The following is a 20,977-nucleotide window of genomic DNA, read 5'->3' as shown; positions in this document are numbered from 1 at the left end:
ACCACTTAACTATCTGCTACGAGTTTCCTATGGACAGTTCATACCATTCTTGGGAATCGGACCTTGGGAACACTTGCGCCAACGAACTACCAAACCCTCCAAAATAAGCAGGTGTGTTGACCAGCCATTTGGTATTCAGCATATCAGTATTTACATTCGGTTACTGTCAACGTGGTTTTGATCTCACCGAATGTGTATGTAGTGATGCCAATTGTTATAGAAATACAGCTCCTCGCGGTAATGGAAGTCTCTGACTTCTGGGGAACGCCGTTACCACCCCTCCACCTCCCCACAGAAGCACGCCAGGGGTTTAATATCTTCTCATGAAATATATTATAAGCAATGACACTGACATGATATGGTTAAAGATAGTCGATATCTCACACTACCCTAGCCAATCATGAAGTGAATGGAAATATGGAGACCTCATACAGGTTGACACGAAATGAAAAAGGCATGTTCGTTTGACGAATAAGTCTCTTCTGGTCTAAGGAAGACAACTCGCTATTTCATAGCATGTTCCACTTTTCCCTTGACTGTCGCTGCCTTGCCACGTGTCAAAGTATTAGTAGTGTACTTTACCGGGCGCACTTTTTCAGATCCTATGAGCGCTGGTCTAGAACGCGTTACGCCTGCTCGACGGCTTGGCTAATTGTTGCATTAATTAGCCGACGCTCTACCACTTGGACAAAGTGAGATTTCGTTGTATTAGAAATATCCAAAATATATTCTAGGGAATATATAATTAGGGAATATATTAGTAGGGAATACTGTTAATAATAAGCGATATTAGTTTCTTATAATAGATGATGGATCATGTCCCTAACGTATTCAATCGGGGAAAGGCCTTGGCTCATTGCATTCTATGTATGTGCTGCAGGAGGTCAGCATTGATGATTCGTACACGGTGAACGCTGGCGTTGTCCTCTTGAAAGGCAAAACATCGACCCCACGCCTTGCAAACGGGATAATAAAGGGTGTCAATGTGTTGTCCCGATAGTACTGTCCAGTGACTCTTCCTTTCACAATAGGTAGAGGGGCTCGGTCAATCATAGTGATGCCACCCCACACAATAATCGATCCACCGCAATATCTTTGTCAGGTTGACATTGACTTGACGTTCATTTCGACGTCACCAGAAACAACCACGCCTTCAAAGGAAGTGCAAAGTACATCGGGACTCTTCTGATAACATTACATATGCCCAGCGATTTTACTCCAGTTTCAACGTTGTTAACACCATTGACGTGTGTTGGCAAAATGACGATTTGTTCGGGGCGGCACAACACGTTGCCGAGATACGGATGAGCTGCATGTAGACGATTTCTAATTGTCAGACCCGTAACTCATACTCCTTTATCCTGATAACAGTACAAAATTCGAATTCCTGTGATATTATGAAGCCAGATGACTCCGTTGAATGGAACTATTTACAGCTTGATAGGCCACAGTCAGAGCATAGATTATTGCTCGAGAGGTTACTTCATATCTACAGTTCATCATTTCCGTTAGAACTTCTGATGTCTGTGATGTTATATAGCCAGATGTCTTTTAAATGCAGCTATAATTTTATGATGATCTGTTATATCCAGGGCTCCCTTCCACGAAGCGATCGTAGGCTCATATTTCGTAATTCTATGTTAACACATGGGAGTTACTATTATCTTAGAACTACGATTACGTTGTGGAACAGGGCCCAGCCTGCCACTTTGAAGCCAGTATTGTCGTAAAACCATTGTAACTAGAGTAATGTATACAACCTGATCATAGTTGTACCTAGGAATAACATCTTCATACATATTGTTATGCATTAAATATTACTTTAACGATAACAGAACACGGGAAGTAATGCTATATGTTCATTTTCTATATTAAGCAAAACAATAATCCCATCAACCCATTTTAGGTGACCGCAACTTATAATCTGTGGAGATCAGCAATCCGAAACTGTTTTCACAAGTATAGGGTATACCACCACAGTACCCTGTACGATTATGTGTGTGTTTGAGAGAGTTAAAGCTTTATTTTCTCTTTGAACAGTAGTTCAGTCATATTATGACATAGAAACTTGGTACAGGTGAAAAACCCTACGTGATTCAACTGTTGTCAGTTCTTGGTATTTCACCGCTTACAATATTATTACTGGGTGGGGACAGTCGTCACACTCTCTGCCTCGACAAGGACGTATTTCGTACATGAATAGATTGCGTGGTGTAATCTGGGTCAGGTCGTCCTCTCTTGAAACCCGTCATGTGAGTAGGGTTGGCAATGGAGGCCATGCAGGTACATGGCGATGAGAGTCACAGCAACATTTAGTAACACAAACGATGGTTATTGACAATATAGTGGCTACATCGTTTTCTAACTTGGATCTACCACTCATGTGTTCATTATGGGATTATATGGATAACCGTAAGTTGAAGATTGTCATGTATTTATATTGTATTATATATTCACTCTATTGAAATAAATCGGAATCAATCTGACTTGAATATGATAACCAAGCCAAGCCCAGAAGCAGTGAGTACAGAAATGTGCATTGACCGCGGTACACAGTGTATTGCAGTTGTTGTAGAGGCACATAGCGAGGGTATATGATAGCTCAGTGAGTACAAAGGGAAAACTCGGCCGGAGAAGTACTTAACTGTTTGTCATAATAAAATGTCGACCCGTCATAAAGCTTGAATATTGCTGAGTGCGGCGTAAAACAACAAACCAACCAACCAACCAACATAATCAAATGTCAGATGAAAATAGATCTATATGTTGAAAAGTGTCCAACCAAGTACATGTGTACATGGTGTCTTGCTAATATGACACTTTATGGGCCTTCAACACGCCACCCAAGTCATGTATATACAACCTTGAACAATATCGGCCCAGTTAATCTTAACTTTCTTATGACTGCCACCTTGTGGGCTATTTATAGTCAGGGTGGGGCCTTAACTTGCTTTGACTGTATGTGTGCAGTAAACCGGTTTCGGTGGCCGCATTATACCAATAACAGTTACAGGGGATAACGCAAGGACGATCGGTATGTGTTTGTTGGTATAGTGCGACATGCTATCTCAGACCTGAATTGACTGCCCTCGCTGTTATTCTGCATGGGCCGCGCCAATGAGAGGATAAGTCGAAAACAATCCTTGACAATTTCTAGTTTGACATATCTCTTATATGCAATATTACCTAAGTGTTGTACAAGTAAGTGAACGTTTTGTCTTCAGAACTTCCATCTGCAAAAGTCCCCTTTAGGAAGTTATGAAGAAGAACAGCCCAACACACGTCCCTCCGGACAGAGGAGGAGAAAGCCATGATGCTCCCTCACCTCAGACAGCTCGCAATCCTGGAGCAGGTAATCTACTCATACTAATCTTATGATACTTTGTATGGTTATATTCGCTGTGCAATTCGCGTGGGCCAGAAACTTATGATTGTAGGTCCGAATTATGTTTCCAGGTTTGTCAGCACCAAGGTGGTCAACGTTTGAAACTTGCATCACTCCCCTGACACACTGTGATATATCTGGAATATTGTTAAGAGCGGCACTCACTCCGTCTCCTTGTATGTAAGAACTATCATTAACGATATTCCGACGACGGCATGGAACAATACCATATACTTTTTATGATATTTGCTGATACAATTCTGTGCAATTCGAACGTGTGATACCCTGATATTTATCCACAGTTGTGTAAAAATTAAAAATTGTCGAATATCTTTATGTCTAACTACTGATATTTCAGTATGACAGCTAGTTGAGACTGAAAGACCTATTTTACAGAATCAACAGCTGTCTCTGTTACTGGCGCTACAGGTCAAAGCAAGGTTGAAAATCTTGAGGCAACAGGACTGCAGAATACCAGATGTAAAGGTGATGGAAATGTTCATAGTGTCTTGTCATTACGTTCCATTAGTCTGTGATCGCCCTTCTAGGTTTTAAGCGTAACTGTTAACATTTTTTTGCTGCATGCATACATATCTGTGCATGTGTGGCTGATTGTACTAATATATACTGGTTTCATAGTGCTAGCCCTCTGAGATACCATGCCGCAGTTAAACATGGATACACCACTCAGATACTGTATACTGACTTTGAATCGACCAGTCCTTTGTTTAATCCCCTTAATGCCGAGCTCGGGGCAGGGAAACAACAAGTATCATCTTTTAACGTGTTTTAGTATGACGCGGCAAGGGGATCGAAGCACCGAGCTTCCGCTCTCTCGGCAGGCGCTCTATCCACAACACCACGGAGGTGGTCAGGGTATTTAGAACCACAACCTCCAGCTTTCGGGCCAGACGTCTTATGAAAAGATAAAATTCTCATTAAAAATCGTTGTGTTTAAATGACGAGTGACATCAGTATTGATGGCTATTTCTCTACATACGGGCCCTTTGAAAACGGTAAAATTTATGCTTCATATACATAGAGTAATCGATAACATGTTTCAGGTAGGAGAAATATGTCGACAATATTTACCATTTCTATTGGCAGTTGTGTTCATTTCTAGTCTCGTGTTCTTGGATCACGTGACGCATGCAAACCATGATGTTACCTTATTAACTCACATGACAATACTTAATTTCCAAAGAAACACTACCAATAGAAAACCATGTGTATCATTGAAATAATGTGTAATCAGATGTAGAAGACATTCAGATACTGCACATTAACGAGGTAAGAACGTACACATTTCAAACCTGTCAAACTATAAAGTATTATTCATGTCCACTCTTATATTGCGTTTTTTTAATTATAATTTGTTTGTTACTGAAATTTTGAAAAGTCTACTCTTCTTCTCAGTACAAGCCCGCGTCACGAAAGGAGATTTCAACTTCAACTACTACAGTTCCCCCCGAGCAGGTAGGATTGGAATAGTTATCGTGATGTGTATGCTACACCAATAGGCGTGACACTACACCACACTACGTTTCATGGCGATTGCACATACCAAGACACGTAGTGCATATATGATCGAATACAGAAAATAAATAGAAAAGGTACATTTCAAGTTACAAGGAAGGTAACTTTAATTTGTTGTGTAATTGGAGGATATTTCATGTGTCGAGTGAAATATCATGTTTCTCTCATCGAGTGACGGGGGGAAGGGAGATATTTTCACGAGTGGCGTATCTAAGGTCACGAAAATTGTTTATCATACATTTCGACATGATTATGTACAAAATCAGCCATATAAAAACATATTCTTGAAAACTAGGAGAACGCTGTTGGAAGCAAAGGAATACACGCTGGTTGGGTAACAGAAATGAGAAATCTACAGTTTATACCGAAACGTTTTCGAGAAAACAGCAAACGGCAAGCAGTGATATTAACTCCATAGATGACCATCTGTCATTATTTTGCCTTGTTAATGTGGAACTCGTGGAAAAGGGACATCAACAGTTTGTATACGGGCCAGACACTGGCGATAAAGGGAGATAATTTAAGGGAATGACAATAGTTCCGCATAGTCACCCTGATATAGTCACAGGGCAGTACACCGTGATTAAAGTTAATATGCAAAATCATTTATTGAAGTTATTTATAGAGGATTCATCACAAGAGTTCTTTTAATATGGGAACAACAACAACAACAACAGAGTCTTAGTTCATCAGTGTACAGGTATCGGTATACTGATTAACCGGACGAAGTTGATGTTACTTAGTATGTGAAATATATGAACATAAACACTTCATTTTCCGTTACGGGGATGAAAGGCGGAGAAATAATTGAAACTGTTTCACGAAAATACTACTACGACTTTTCAAAATACAAACACACACGAAAGACAACCTGGAGGTGTTCTGCGATGGGGGGGATTGTGTTAGTGTTAACAAGAGATAAGGTAGTCACACCACTCAACAACCCGATGAACTGGATCAGACGCACCTATAATGCTGACTTGGAAAGTGTGGAAGACGGAAGTTTGATATTTGTATTTATGCACGAAACTGAAGAAGACGCTCTGAGGATGATGAAGGACCAAACAAAAGTCAAGCCTATGCTTCTGAATTTATTCACAAATAAATATCAGAGTCAAAGATATCGAAATAAATGTTGAAATGCGAAAAACAAATCAATCAACAAATCCAGTTGAATTAGGTAAATTATTTTCAAGGATATAATTACATGTTTGAATATAGATTTACCAATAGTGTATATCTGAATAATCTCAAGTGTTGAAGCACAAGTATTATTTCTGGTCTCGTTCATTTTTCTAGAACTTGAAGATCTTGACATAGACTGTGTGGCTGAACCGAAGGTATGTTTTCCCTAACGACTGTAGATAGCCTGTTCAATATTTGTATGCTATGTCTTATGTACTATGGATATTATATATTATATTATTACAAAGTAACATTTAGTTCTTTGTTAGATTTTGAATAAGTTACAGCATGTATATGCTGTTTTTAGTTTTGAAAAAATATGATGTGAAATATCATTTACTTACACATTTGTAACTTTATCTAAAATCAGAAAGAAAAAGAACCAGGTACACACGCACGTGTTTGTATTTACTCTGTTCCTTCAGTAACTGACAAACAGTACTATTGAATGACCCTGATAAAAACAACTTGCGTGATGCATAGACATGACGCCCCTTCCCTGTCTGAAACCAGCGGACACTGTGAGTGCCTTGACGATCCACTGATATTTAATGCACTCTTGTGGGTTTAAACTATAAGCTTTAACACATTTTAAACAACCAGTAATATGTCTGTTTTAAAGGCGATATTGAACATTTTCTCTCAGAAATTCAGCTGTTATGTCAATGGTATTTGTTTTGTCACCACACATTTATGAAGCATCCAAGATTATGGATCTTATATAGCGACGTACATGCACGTATGTGTGTGTGTGGTTGCTTGTACTTGTCCGGACTGATGCCGATTTATAGTGCTAGCCCACTGAGATACTATGCTGCAGCAGTGGATGATGACGGTAACAACATCCTTCACCTTGCCTGTTTTAGTGACAATGTGCACATTGTCGAGTATCTCTTCACACACAAGATAGCTGACATAGAGAGCCGAATCCAGCTAGGGAGAACACCGGTGATGTTTGCAGCAGAGAAGGGTCAACAGAAGGTGTTTGATCTCCTGGTGAGTAAAGGATGTAACCTGTCAGCAGTGGATGATACAGGTTACAACATCCTTCACCTTGCCTGTGTTGGTGGCAATGTGCACATTGTCGAGTATCTCATCACTCACAAGATAGCTGACATAGAGAGCCGAAACCAGCTTGGGAGAACACCGGTGATGTTTGCAGCAGGGCTGGGTAAACAGTAGGTGTTCGATCTCCTGGTGTGTAAAGGATGTAACCTGTCAGCAGTGGATTATGACGGTAACAACATCCTTCACCATGCTGCATATGCAGGGACAGAAAGAATTGTCAACCGACTTCTCTCAGAGTCAGCTGTTGACGTATCTGCCACAAACAACAAAGGTGCAACGCCGGTGCAGACTGCACTGAAGTACAACCAAGACGCTATAGTGAAGATTCTTAGAGCTAGATCTGACACGCTGCTTTGAGTTTGGAGAACTACTCAGGGCCATATCAAGGGGCTTATATCGGATTGTCTCTGGAAGTGTACATCATTCAGAGCCGTCTGTGATAAATGTTTGTACAAAGATAAATGTCTTTTTTACCTCACTGTATATAAAGTTCATGTACGGGATAAAATAAATGTTTCAAATCATTAACAAGGAGTCAGTTTGCTATAACGGCACCTTATCAACAGGTTCAGATTTGAAGTTGAGGTATGCTGTGTTACAGGTCAACCGTATTCGTGGTCGTGAGAGTAGACTGGATATGCCAACGCCTTGCATTAATATATCTCAAAGAGGTATTCACTATGTTAAACATGGTGGGTTGAATTATTTCATGTTTGGTTTCAAGATTGAGATATAGAAATGCATTATCGAACCATGTCACACTTGGTAGACACGTATATCACACTGTTAATTTAGTGTGTACAATGTATACACGCATATAACACTGTCACATCCGGTGTGTACAATGTAGACACGTATATCATGGGTTATAACCTCTGATTTGGAGGGGTACATTTTCATTCGTTCGTTTCCTTTTCCCAGACTTCAGCGACCACTTTGGAATATTGCTGTGCCTCTGTCGGGAAACGACAACCCGATAGTACTGTGTGAATAAAACACACATATCACGCCAGAACAACTTTAATCCGCACTGGGGAGATACGCACGTCATACCCTGTCACATCTGGTCTGTATGAAGGAGATACGCACATCACACCCTGTCACATCTGATTTTCATCGGCGAAATACTCATATCACACAGCGACACATCTGTACTCTGTATTAGTGAGATACACACATCACACCCTGTCACATCTGGTCTGTATGAGGGAGATACGCACATCACACCCTGTCACATCTGGTCTCTATGAGGGAGATACGCACATCACACACAGTAACATCTGTTCTTATGAGGGAGATACACGCGCCACACCCTGTCACATCTAGTCTGAGTGAGGGATATACGCACATCACACCATGTCACATCGGTTCTGTATGAGAGAGATATGCAAATCACACCCTGTCAAATCTGGTTCTGTATGAGGGAGATACGCACATCACATACAGTAACATCTGTCCTTATGAGGGCGATACACGCACCACTACCTGTCACATCGGTTCTGTATGAGAGAGATACGCACATCACACCCTGTAACATTTGATGTGCATGAGGGAGGTACGCAGGTCACATCCTGTCACATGTGGTCTGTATGAGGGAAATACGTACATCACACCCTGTCACATCGGTTCTGTATGAGAGAGATACGCACATCACACCCTGTCACATCGGTTCTGTATGAGAGAGATACGCACATCACACCCTGTCACATCGGTTCTGTATGAGAGAGATACGCACATCACATCCTCTCACATCTGATCTTTATGAGGGAGATACGCTCATGACACCCTGTCAGATCGGTTCTGTGTGAGAGAGATAAGCACATCACACCCTGTCAATTCTGGTTCTGTATGAGGGTGATACGCACATCACACACAGTAACATCTGGCCTTATGAGGGAGATACACGCACCACACCCTGTCACATGTAGTCTGTGTGAGGGATATACGCACATCAAGCCCTTTCACATTGTTTCAGTACGAGAGAGATATGCACGTAACACCCTGTCAAATCTGCTCTGCATGAGAGAGATATGAGCATCACACAGTGTTACATCTGGCCTGTATGAGGGAGATACGTACATCACACAGTGTCACATCAGGCCTGTTTGTGGGAGATACGCACATCACACCCTTTCACATCGGTTCTGCATGGGGGAGATACGCACATTACTTCCTGTCACATCTGGTCTGTATGAGAGAGATACGCACATCACACCCTGTCACATCTGGCCTTATGGGGGAGAAACGCACATCACATCCTGTCACATCCGGTCTGTATGAGAGAGATACGCACATCACACCCTTTCACATCTGGCTTATGGGGGAGATACGCACATCACACCCTGTCACATCTGGCCTTATGAGGGAGATGCACACGTCACACCCTTTCACATCGGCTCTGTATCAGGAAGACACGCACATCACACCCTGTCACATCGTATCTGTATGAAAGAGATACGCACATCACACCCTGTCACATCGTATCTGTATGAAAGAGATACGCACATCACACCCTGTCACATCGGCTCTGTATCAGGAAGACACGCACAGCACACCCTGTCACATCGTATCTGTATGAAAGAGATACGCACATCACACCCTGTCACATTGTATCTGTATGAAAGAGATACACACATCACACCCTGTCACATCGTATCTGTATGAAAGAGATGCGCACATCACACCCTGTCAGATCGGCTCTGTATTAGGGAGACACGCCCATGACACCCTGTCACATCGTGTCTGTATGAAAGAGATACACACATCACACCCTGTCACATCGTATCTGTATGAAAGAGATACACACATCACACCCTGTCACATCGTATCTGTATGAAAGAGGCCTGTATGTGGGAGTTACGCCCGTCAGCCTGTCACATCTGGCCTTATGGGGGAGATACGCACATCACATCCTCTCACATCCGGTCTGTATGAGGGAGATGCGCACATCACATCCTGTCACATCGTGTCTGTATGCGAGAGATACGCGCATCACTTCCTGTCACATTGTATTTGTATGAGAGAGATACGCAACTCACATCCTGTCACATGTGGTCTGTATGACGGAGATACGCACATCACACCCAGTCACATGTGGTCTGTTTGAGGAAGATACACGCATCACATCCTGACAAACCTGGTCTGTATGAAGGAGGCAAGCACATCACACCCTGTCACATCGGTTCTGTATGAGGGAGATACTTCACATCACACCCTGAAACATCTGGTCTGTATGAAGGAGGTACGCACATCACACACAGTCATATCGGTTCTGTATGAGTGAGATACGCACGTCACATCTTGTCTGAATGAGGAAAATGGGCACTTAATTCACACCCTGTCACATCTTGTCTGTATGAGGGAGATACGCATGTACCACCCTCTCATATCGGTTCTGTATGAGTGAGATACTTCACATCACACCCTGTTACATCTGGTCTGTATGAAGGAGGCCAGCAAATCACTCCCTGTAACATTTGATATGCATGAGCGAGGTACGCACGTCACACCCTGTCCCATCTGGTCTGAGTGAGTGAGGTACGCACGTCTCACCCAGTCTCATGCAGTCTGTATGAGGGAGATACTGAAACATGACACCAGTTTAGGGGCATAACTGCATATCTATATCTAGGAAATCGAACCTTGCGAACACTTTCATCACTCAAGTTGCTCTCAAATCCAGCATATTTGCCAGCTGCTACGAGTCTGTCATGAGCTTCACACTGTATACTCATCTAGGAAATCGAACAGGATGAACACTTTCACCACTTTACTATCTGCAACAAGTTTGTCATGGGCTCCACAGTGTATAACTCATCAAGGGAAGCGAACCGGAAGAACACTTTCACCACTTAACTATCTGCTACGAGTCTGTCATGGGCTCCACAGTGTATAACTCATCAAGGGAAGCGAACCGGAAGAACACTTTCACCACTTAACTATCTGCTACGAGTTTCCTATGGACAGTTCATACCATTCTTGGGAATCGGACCTTGGGAACACTTGCGCCAACGAACTACCAAACCCTCCAAAATAAGCAGGTGTGTTGACCAGCCATTTGGTATTCAGCATATCAGTATTTACATTCGGTTACTGTCAACGTGGTTTTGATCTCACCGAATGTGTATGTAGTGATGCCAATTGTTATAGAAATACAGCTCCTCGCGGTAATGGAAGTCTCTGACTTCTGGGGAACGCCGTTACCACCCCTCCACCTCCCCACAGAAGCACGCCAGGGGTTTAATATCTTCTCATGAAATATATTATAAGTAATGACACTGACATGATATGGTTAAAGATAGTCGATATCTCACACTACCCAAGCCAATCATGAAGTGAATGGAAACATGGAGAACTCATACAGGTTGACACGAAATGAAAAAGGCATGTTCGTTTGACGAATAAGTCTCTTCTGGTCTAAGGAAGACAACTCGCTATTTCATAGCATGTTCCACTTTTCCCTTGACTGCCGCTGCCTTGCCACGTGTCAAAGTATTTGTAGTGTACTTTACCGGGCGCACTTTTTCAGATCCTATGAGTGCTGGTCTCGAACGCGTTTCGCCTGCTCGCCGGCTTGGCTAATTGTTGCATTAATTAGCCGACGCTCTACCACTTGGACAAAGTGAGAGTCGTTGTATTAGAAATATCCAAAATATATTCTAGGGAATATATAATTAGGGAATATATAAGTAGGGAATACTGTTAATAATATCAATTTTCAAAACTTGTAAGTGATATTAGTTTCTTATAATAGATGATGGATTATGTCCCTAACGTTTTCAATCTGGGAAAGGCCTTGGCTCATTGCTTGCAATTGCATTCTATGTATGTGCTGCAGGAGGTCAGCATTGATGATTCGTCAACGGTGAACTTGGCGTTGTCCTCTGCAAAGGCAAAACATCGACCCCATAGGGTGATATTATGAAGCTAGATGACTCTGTTGAATGGAACTATTTACAGCTTGATAGGCTACAGTCAGAGCATAGATTATTGCTCGAGAGGTTACTTCATATCTTCATCATTTCCGTTAGAACTTCTGATGTCTGTGATGTTATATAGCCAGATGTTGTCTTTTAAATGCAGCTATAATTTTATGATGATATGTTATATCCAGGGCTCCCTTCCACGAAGCGATCGTAGGCTCATATTTCGTAATTCTATGTTAACACATGGGAGTTACTATTATCTTAGAACTACGATTACGTTGTGGAACAGGGCCCAGCCTGCCACTTTGAAGCCAGTATTGTCGTCAAACCATTGCAACTAGAGTGATGTATACAACCTGATCATAGTTGTACCTAGGAATAACATCTTCATACATATTGTTATGCATTAAATATGACTTTAACGATAACAGAACACGGGAAGTAATGCTATATGTTCAATTTCTATATTAAGCAAAACAATAATCCCACCAACCCATTTTAGGTGACCGCAACTTATAATCTGTGGAGATCAGCAATCCGAAACTGTTTTCACAAGTATAGGGTATACCACCACAGTATCCTGTACGATTATGTGTGTGTTTGAGAGAGTTAAAGCTTTATTTTCTCTTTGAACAGTAGTTCAGTCATATTATGACATAGAAACTTGGTACAGGTGAAAAACCCTAAGTGATTCAACTGTTGTCAGTTCTTGGTATTTCACCGCTTACAATATTATTACTGGGTGGGGACAGTCGTCACACTCTCTGCCTCGACAAGGACGTATTTCGTACATGAATAAATTGCGTGGTGTAATCTGGGTCAGGTCGTCCTCTCTTGAAACCCGTCATGTGAGTAGGGTTGGCAATGGCGGTCATGCAGGTACGTGGCTATGAGAGTCACAGCAACATTTAGTAACACAAACGATGGTTATTGACAATATAGTGGCTACATCGTTTTCTAACTTGGATCTATCACTCATGTGTTCATTATGGGATTATATGGATAACCGTAAGTTGAAGATTGTCATGTATTTATATTGTATTATATATTCACTCTATTGAAATAAATCGGAATCAATCTGACTTGAATATGATAACCAAGCCAAGCCCAGAAGCAGTGAGTACAGAAATGTGCATTGACCGCGGTACACAGTGTATTGCAGTTGTTGTAGAGGCACATAGCGAGGGTATATGATAGCTCAGTGAGTACAAAGGGAAAACTCGGCCGGAGAAGTACTTAACTGTTTGTCATAATAAAATGTCGACCCGTCATAAAGCTTGAATATTGCTGAGTGCGGCGTAAAACAACAAACCAACCAACCAACCAACATAATCAAATGTCAGATGAAAATAGATCTATATGTTGAAAAGTGTCCAACCAAGTACATGTGTACATGGTGTCTTGCTAATATGACACTTTATGGGCCTTCAACACGCCACCCAAGTCATGTATATACAACCTTGAACAATATCGGCCCAGTTAATCTTAACTTTCTTATGACTGCCACCTTGTGGGCTATTTATAGTCAGGGTGGGGCCTTAACTTGCTTTGACTGTATGTGTGCAGTAAACCGGTTTCGGTGGCCGCGTTATACCAATAACAGTTACAGGGGATAACGCAAGGACGATCGGTATGTGTTTGTTGGTATAGTGCGACATGCTATCTCAGACCTGAATTGACTGCCCTCGCTGTTATTCTGCATGGGCCGCGCCAATGAGAGGATAAGTCGAAAATAATCCTTGACAATTTCTAGTTTGACATATCTCTTATATGCAATATTACCTAAGTGTTGTACAAGTAAGTGAACGTTTTGTCTTCAGAACTTCCATCTGCAAAAGTCCCCTTTAGGAAGTTATGAAGAAGAACAGCCCAACACACGTCCCTCCGGACAGAGGAGGAGAAAGCCATGATGCTCCCTCACCTCAGACAGCTCGCAATCCCGGAGCAGGTAATCTACTCATACTAATCTTATAATACTTTGTATGGTTATATTCGCTGTGCAATTCGCGTGGGCCAGAAACTTATGATTGTAGGTCCGAATTATGTTTCCAGGTTTGACAGCACCAAGGTTTCACCAAGGTGGTCAACGTTTGAAACTTGCATCACTCCCCTGACACACTGTGATATATCTGGAATATTGTTAAGAGCGGCACTCACTCCGTCTCCTTGTATGTAAGAACTATCATTAACGATATTCCGACGACGGCATGGAACAATACCATATACTTTTTATGATATTTGCTGATACAATTCTGTGCAATTCGAACGTGTGATACCCTGATATTTATCCACAGTTGTGTAAAAATTAAAAATTGTCGAATATCTTTATGTCTAACTACTGATATTTCAGTATGACAGCTAGTTGAGACTGAAAGACCTATTTTACAGAATCAACAGCTGTCTCTGTTACTGGCGCTACAGGTCAAAGCAAGGTTGAAAATCTTGAGGCAACAGGACTGCAGAATACCAGATGTAAAGGTGATGGAAATGTTCATAGTGTCTTGTCATTACGTTCCATCAGTCTGTGATCGCCCTTCTAGGTTTTAAGCGTAACTGTTAACATTTTTTTGCTGCGTGCATACATATCTGTGCATGTGTGGCTGATTGTACTAATATATACTGGTTTCATAGTGCTAGCCCTCTGAGATACCATGCCGCAGTTAAACATGGATACACCACTCAGATACTGTATACTGACTTTGAATCGACCAGTCCTTTGTGGTCAGGGTATTTAGAACCACAACCTCCAGCTTTCGGGCCAGACGTCTTATGAAAAGATAAAATTCTCATTAAAAATCGTTGTGTTGAAATGACGAGTGACATCAGTATTGATGGATATTTCTCTACATACGGGCCCTTTGAAAACGGTATAATTTATGCTTCATATACATAGAGTAATCGATAACATGTTTCAGGTAGGAGAAATATGTCGACAATATTTACCATTTCTATTGGCAGTTGTGTTCATTTCTAGTCTCGTGTTCTTGGATCACGTGACGCATGCAAACCATGATGTTACCTAATTAACTCACATGACAATACTTAATTTCCAAAGAAACACTACCAATGGAAAACCATGTGTATCATTGAAATAATGTGTAATCAGATGTAGAAGACATTCAGATACTGCACATTAACGAGGTAAGAACGTACACATTTCAAACCTGTCAAACTATATAGTATTATTCATGTCCACTCTTATATTGCGTTTTTTTAATTATAATTTGTTTGTTACTGAAATTTTGAAAAGTCTACTCTTCTTCTCAGTACAAGCCCGCGTCACGAAAGGAGATTTCAACTTCAACTACTACAGTTCCCCCCGAGCAGGTAGGATTGGAATAGTTATCGTGATGTGTATGCTACAGCAATAGGCGTGGCACTGGACCACACTACGTTTCATGGCGATTGCACATACCAAGACACGTAGTGCATATATGATCGAATACAGAAAATAAATAGAAAAGGTACATTTCAAGTTACAAGGAAGGTAACTTTAATTTGTTGTGTAATTGGAGGATATTTCATGTGTCGAGTGAAATATCATGTTTCTCTCATGGAGTGATGAGGGGAAGGGAGATATTTTCACGAGTGGCATATCTAAGGTCACGAAAATTGTTTATCATACATTTCGACATGATTATGTACAAAATCAGCCAGATAAAAACATATTCTTGAAAACTAGGAGAACGCTGTTGGAAGCAAAGGAATACACGCTGGTTGGGTAACAGAAATGAGAAATCTACAGTTTATACCGAAACGTTTTCGAGAAAATAGCAAACGGCAAGCAGTGATATTAACTCCATAGATGACCATCTGTCATTATTTTGCCTTGTCAATGTGGAACTCGTGGAAAAGGGACATCAACAGTTTGTATACGGGCCAGACACTGGCGATAAAGGGAGATAATTTAAGGGAATGACAATAGTTCCGCATAGTCACCCTGATATAGTCACAGGGCAGTACACCGTGATTAAAGTTAATATGCAAAATCATTTATTGAAGTTATTTATAGAGGATTCATCACAAGAGTTCTTTTAATATGGGAACAACAACAACAGAGTCTTAGTTCATCAGTGTACAGGTATCGGTATACTGATTAACCGGACGAAGTTGATGTTACTTAGTATGTGAAATATATGAACATAAACACTTCATTTTCCGTTACGGGGATGAAAGGCGGAGAAATAATTGAAACTGTTTCACGAAAATACTACTACGACTTTTCAAAATACAAACACACACGAAAGACAACCTGGAGGTGTTCTGCGATGGGGGGGATTGTGTTACTGTTAACAAGAGATAAGGTAGTCACACCACTCAACAACCCGATGAACTGGATCAGACGCACCTATAATGCTGACTTGGAAAGTGTGGAAGACGGAAGTTTGATATTTGTATTTATGCACGAAACTGAAGAAGACGCTCTGAGGATGATGAAGGACCAAACAGAAGTCAAGCCTATGCTTCTGAATTTATTCACAAATAAATATCAGAGTCAAAGATATCAAAATAAATGTTGAAATGCGAAAAACAAATCAATCAACAAATCCAGTTGAATTAGGTAAATTATTTTCAAGGATATAATTACATGTTTGAATATAGATTTACCAATAGTGTATATCTGAATAATCTCAAGTGTTGAAGCACAAGTATTATTTCTGGTCTCGTTCATTTTTCTAGAACTTGAAGATCTTGACATAGACTGTGTGGCTGAACCGAAGGTATGTTTTCCCTAACGACTGTAGATAGCCTGTTCAATATTTGTATGCTATGTCTTATGTACTATGGATATTATATTATATTATATTATTACAAAGTAACATTAAGTTCTTTGTTAGATTTTGAATAAGTTACAGCATGTATATGCTGTTTTTAGTTTTGAAAAAATATGATGTGAAATATCATTTACTTACACATTTGTAACTTTATCTAAAATTTGTTTCAGCTTCGGGAAGTTCTTAATGTCATGAAGCACCAAATAAAAGACTTGAAGCGACAAATGTTAAAGCTCCAGAAAGAAAAAGAACCAGGTACACACGCACGTGTTTGTATTTACTCTGTTCCTTCAGTAACTGACAAACAGTACTATTGAATGACCCTGATAAAAACAACTTGCGTGATGCATAGACATGACGCCCCTTCCCTGTCTGAAACCAGCGGACACTGTGAGTGCCTTGACGATCCACTGATATTTAATGCACTCTTGTGGGTTTAAACTATAAGCTTCAACACATTTTAAACAACCAGTAATATGTCTGTTTTAAAGGCGATATTGAACATTTTCTCTCAGAAATTCAGCTGTTATGTCAATGGTATTTGTTTTGTCACCACACATTTATGAAGCATCCAAGATTATGGATCTTATATAGCGACGTACATGCACGTATGTGTGTGTGTGGTTGCTTGTACTTGTCCGGACTGATGCCGATTTATAGTGCTAGCCCACTGAGATACTATGCTGCAGTTTAACTTGAATACCCCATTCAGCCACAGTATACCGACCAGTCCTTGTTTAAGCGCCAGACAGGGTAACAACAAGTACCATCTTTCTAACGTGTTTAGTATGACGCGGCCGGGGATCGAGACCCGGACCTTCCGCTTTCCGGGCGTACGCTCTACCACTGGACAACGGAGGCGGTCGTCACCTAGAGACAAATAATAGTAACGTCACAGAACGAAGCGATTTTAAATACAGAATCATAAGTGCAGCTTTCTTGCCATGCCGTAACATTCTACGTGAGGGGATAACAAATGGTTTTCCATCATACAGCTAAAATATTCCAGAATCCAACGCCACTTCTCTAAGTTTGAGCAATACGGAAAGATACATTTCTTACACCGTACTTTAGGACACTAGTTGACGTTGTTGTTTTAAACTGCTTGTGTCTTGATTGCTGATGAGGATCGTGAACGGTATACACAGCCATAAACACCGGTGTTTTTGTGTGCATATATTTGTAGCTTAAATATAGTTATTTTCAAACAGTTTCATGTTTGTTTTCAGATTCAGGCGAAGGCGATACGGAGTCGGTTTCAGAAGGTGGACACAGGTCGGACACAGAAGGTGGGATTTACAGCTACATACATTATTCCTTAACAAATCAAGACTCTTTTTTCCGATGGCATGTCATGGAAGTGATTAATACATTGAACAGTATTCGCATGTCCAGTTCGCAGTTCCTTTTTATGAGCTGATGTGTTGTGTATGTTGTCGCCGAAAGATTAAATATTAACTTACATAGATAGGAAACATATATTGCTTAGTTCCCTCTCTGGAGAAGATATATCGTACATAAACTTGTTGTAGAGAGAGTTAGGAGCTTTACTGCTTAGTTTACAGTAATGAGTAGAAATTATTTTATGTAGATGTTACAAATGTTGGCATACACATTGACAAGTTTACCCTAATGAATAATTATATAATATTTTTTATTTATAATATTCCATGCATTGAAACTACCAGATGCTAGGGTGCTATACTTACAAAATGCTGTGGTCGGTTATTTGTGTCTCCCAAATTATAAATAATATGACGATTACAACTAGATACGAATGACATCATTGCATTATCATTACAAATGGTCTAATGGACCACTGTGTTTACAATTATCTACAAACTTATTAGTATAGTATGTCCACGGATAAATGTTTCGGGTGACTGATAAAATATATGAAGTTAATTTCAGCCGCTTATATAGTTATTTCCAAAGAGAATGTTTTAGCATATCAAATCCAGTTTGTCCAAGATATTCATATATCAAGAAGTAATAAGAACGACCGTTTGCCTCTGTCCGTTCGACCAATCCGATTAAAAGAAACTCTTAGTCAATTGAAACAAAGTATCAGACGCAAAATTAAACTGTATTTTTTGTCAGTTCAACAGTATTCTGTTTCCGAGGAAACATATCCCATTTTTCTTGTGATTGATAATAAGAATATTGTCTGGAGCCCATCTTAACAAACTTTCTCAACCGTTGAGTTACGATGCTGATGCGTTGATAATGTATGTCAGCCTTTAGATTCTTAAGTCACAAAGGGACATTTACAAACATTCTATTTCATATGCACTTGACAATTTCCAGGGAAGATGCCTCACCTAACGTCCAAGTGGGAGATACAAGAGGGCAACATGAAGCTGATCTACTATGACAGGAACCACATGCTGAATGAAGCTTGTCGGGAGGGAAAGTTAGAGATAGTAAAGAACATTTTGTCAACTGGTTCTGCAGATATAAATAACAAATCCCAGGATGGCTGGACACCTGTCCTACTTGCAGCCAATACAGGTCGAAAAGACATATTTGATGAGTTGGTGAAGAAGGGGTGCAATCTCTCAGCAGTGTTAGACAACGGCAACAATATCCTTCATGTATCATGTTTAAGTGGTAATACTGATATCATAGAATATCTTACAGCAGTAGTCAGTATTGACAGTAAAGGCAGGTATGGCAACACAGCTGTGATGAAGGCGGCGGCTGTTGGCAATAACAACGTGTTTCATCTCCTGGTGGGTAAAGGATGTAACCTGTCAGCAGTGGATGATGACGGTAACAACATCCTTCACCTTGCCTGTTTTGGTGACAATGTAAACATTGTCGAGTATCTCATCAAACACAACATAGCTGACATAGAGAACCGAGGCCAGGTAGGGAGAACACTGGTGATGTTTGCAGCCGAGATGGGTAAACAGCAGGTGTTTGATCTCCTGGTGGGTAAAGGATGTAACCTGTCAGCAGTGGATGATGACGGTAACAACATCCTTCACCTTGCCTGTTTTAGTGACAATGTGTACATTGTCGAGTATCTCATCACACACAACATAGCTGACATCGAGAGCCGAGGCCAGTTTGGGAGAACTGCGATGATGGCAGCAGCAGAGAAGGGTAAACAGAGTGTGTTCTATTTCCTGGTGGGTAAAGGATGTAACCTGTCAGCAGTGGATGTTACAGGTAACAACATCCTTCACCTTGCCTGTTTTAGTGACAATGTACACATTGTTGAGTATCTCATCTCACACAACATAGCTGACATCGAGAGCCGAGGCCAGGCAGGGAGAACACCGTTGATGATTGCAGCAGAGATGGGTCAACAAAAGGTGTTTGATCTCCTGGTGGGTAAAGGATGTAACCTGGCAGCAGTGGATGATACAGGTAACAACATCCTTCACCTTGCCTGTTATAGTGACAATGTGCACATTGTCGAGTATCTCATCACACACAAGATAGCTGACATAGAGAGCCAAGGCAATTTTGGGAGAACACCGGTGATGTATGCAGCAGAGAAGGGTCAACAAAAGGTGTTTGATCTCCTGGTGGGTAAAGGATGTAACCTGTCAGCAGTGGATGTTACAGGTAACAACATCCTTCACCTTGCCTGTTTTAGTGACAATGTAAACATTGTCGAGTATCTCATCACACACAAGATAGCTCACATCGAGAGCCGAGGCCAGGTAGGGAGAACACCGGTGATGTTTGCAACAGAGATGGGTAAACAGCAGGTGTTCGATCTCCTGGTGGGTAAAGGATGTTACCTGTCAGCAGTGGATGATGAAGGTAACACCATCCTTCACGCTGCTGCATATGCAGGGACAGAAATAATTGTAAACCGACTTCTCTCAGAGTCAGCTGTAGAAGTATCTGCCACAAACAATAGCGGTGAAACGCCAGTGAAGATTGCACTGAAGTACAACCATGGCGCTATAGTGAAGATTCTTAGAGCTAGATCTGACACGCTGCTTTGAGTTTGGAGAACTATTCAGGGACATATCAAGGGGCTGATGTCGGAGTGTCTCTGGAAGTGTACATCATTCAGAGCCGTCTGTGATAAATGTTTGTACAAAGATAAATGTCTTTTTTACCTCACTGTATTTACAGTTTAT

The 20,977-nt window shown here is 40.9% G+C and overlaps 1 protein-coding gene and 1 pseudogene across 2 annotated transcripts; both read left to right on the top strand.

Moving 5' to 3' along the window:
- Nucleotides 1–7,544, top strand: part of LOC139448946 (putative ankyrin repeat protein RF_0381) — a 16,262-nt pseudogene extending 8,718 nt beyond the window's left edge.
- On the top strand, nucleotides 2,273–20,977 carry LOC139447830 (putative ankyrin repeat protein RF_0381). 2 transcript variants are annotated; one of them, XM_071229310.1, is made up of 12 exons: nucleotides 2,273–2,412; nucleotides 3,225–3,352; nucleotides 3,782–3,871; nucleotides 4,802–4,861; nucleotides 6,221–6,261; nucleotides 13,920–14,047; nucleotides 14,488–14,577; nucleotides 15,367–15,426; nucleotides 16,780–16,820; nucleotides 17,045–17,129; nucleotides 18,104–18,163; nucleotides 19,182–20,977. In XM_071229310.1, exons 6-12 carry the CDS (start codon nucleotides 13,954–13,956, stop codon nucleotides 20,837–20,839), a joined length of 2,088 nt encoding a protein of 695 aa, XP_071085411.1. In that variant the 5' UTR covers nucleotides 2,273–2,412; nucleotides 3,225–3,352; nucleotides 3,782–3,871; nucleotides 4,802–4,861; nucleotides 6,221–6,261; nucleotides 13,920–13,953; the 3' UTR covers nucleotides 20,840–20,977. The 2 variants fall into 2 exon arrangements, with proteins under 2 accessions (XP_071085411.1, XP_071085412.1); XM_071229311.1 differs by lacking the exons at nucleotides 2,273–2,412; nucleotides 3,225–3,352; nucleotides 3,782–3,871; nucleotides 4,802–4,861; nucleotides 6,221–6,261 and adding an exon at nucleotides 12,963–13,107.

Source organism: Haliotis cracherodii, unplaced genomic scaffold (assembly GCF_022045235.1).
Source record: "Haliotis cracherodii isolate W230 unplaced genomic scaffold, xgHalCrac1.p SCAF_7, whole genome shotgun sequence".
Classification (NCBI taxonomy): Eukaryota; Metazoa; Mollusca; class Gastropoda; order Lepetellida; family Haliotidae; genus Haliotis; species Haliotis cracherodii.
Note: the sequence above shows the minus strand (reverse complement) of the source record. Positions and strands in the feature narration are given on the sequence as shown.

What these genes read in the sequence shown, in the direction of transcription:
- LOC139447830 (XM_071229310.1), top strand. Translation starts at nt 13,954, where the DNA reads ATGAAGAAGAACAGCCCAACACACGTCCCTCCGGACAGAGGAGGAGAA. An exon ending in GCAGAATACCAGATGTAAAG is followed by an intron (nt 14,578 to 15,366) that starts GTGATGGAAATG and finishes TCTTCTTCTCAG; the next exon opens with TACAAGCCCGCGTCACGAAA. An exon ending in CCAGAAAGAAAAAGAACCAG is followed by an intron (nt 17,130 to 18,103) that starts GTACACACGCAC and finishes GTTTGTTTTCAG; the next exon opens with ATTCAGGCGAAGGCGATACG.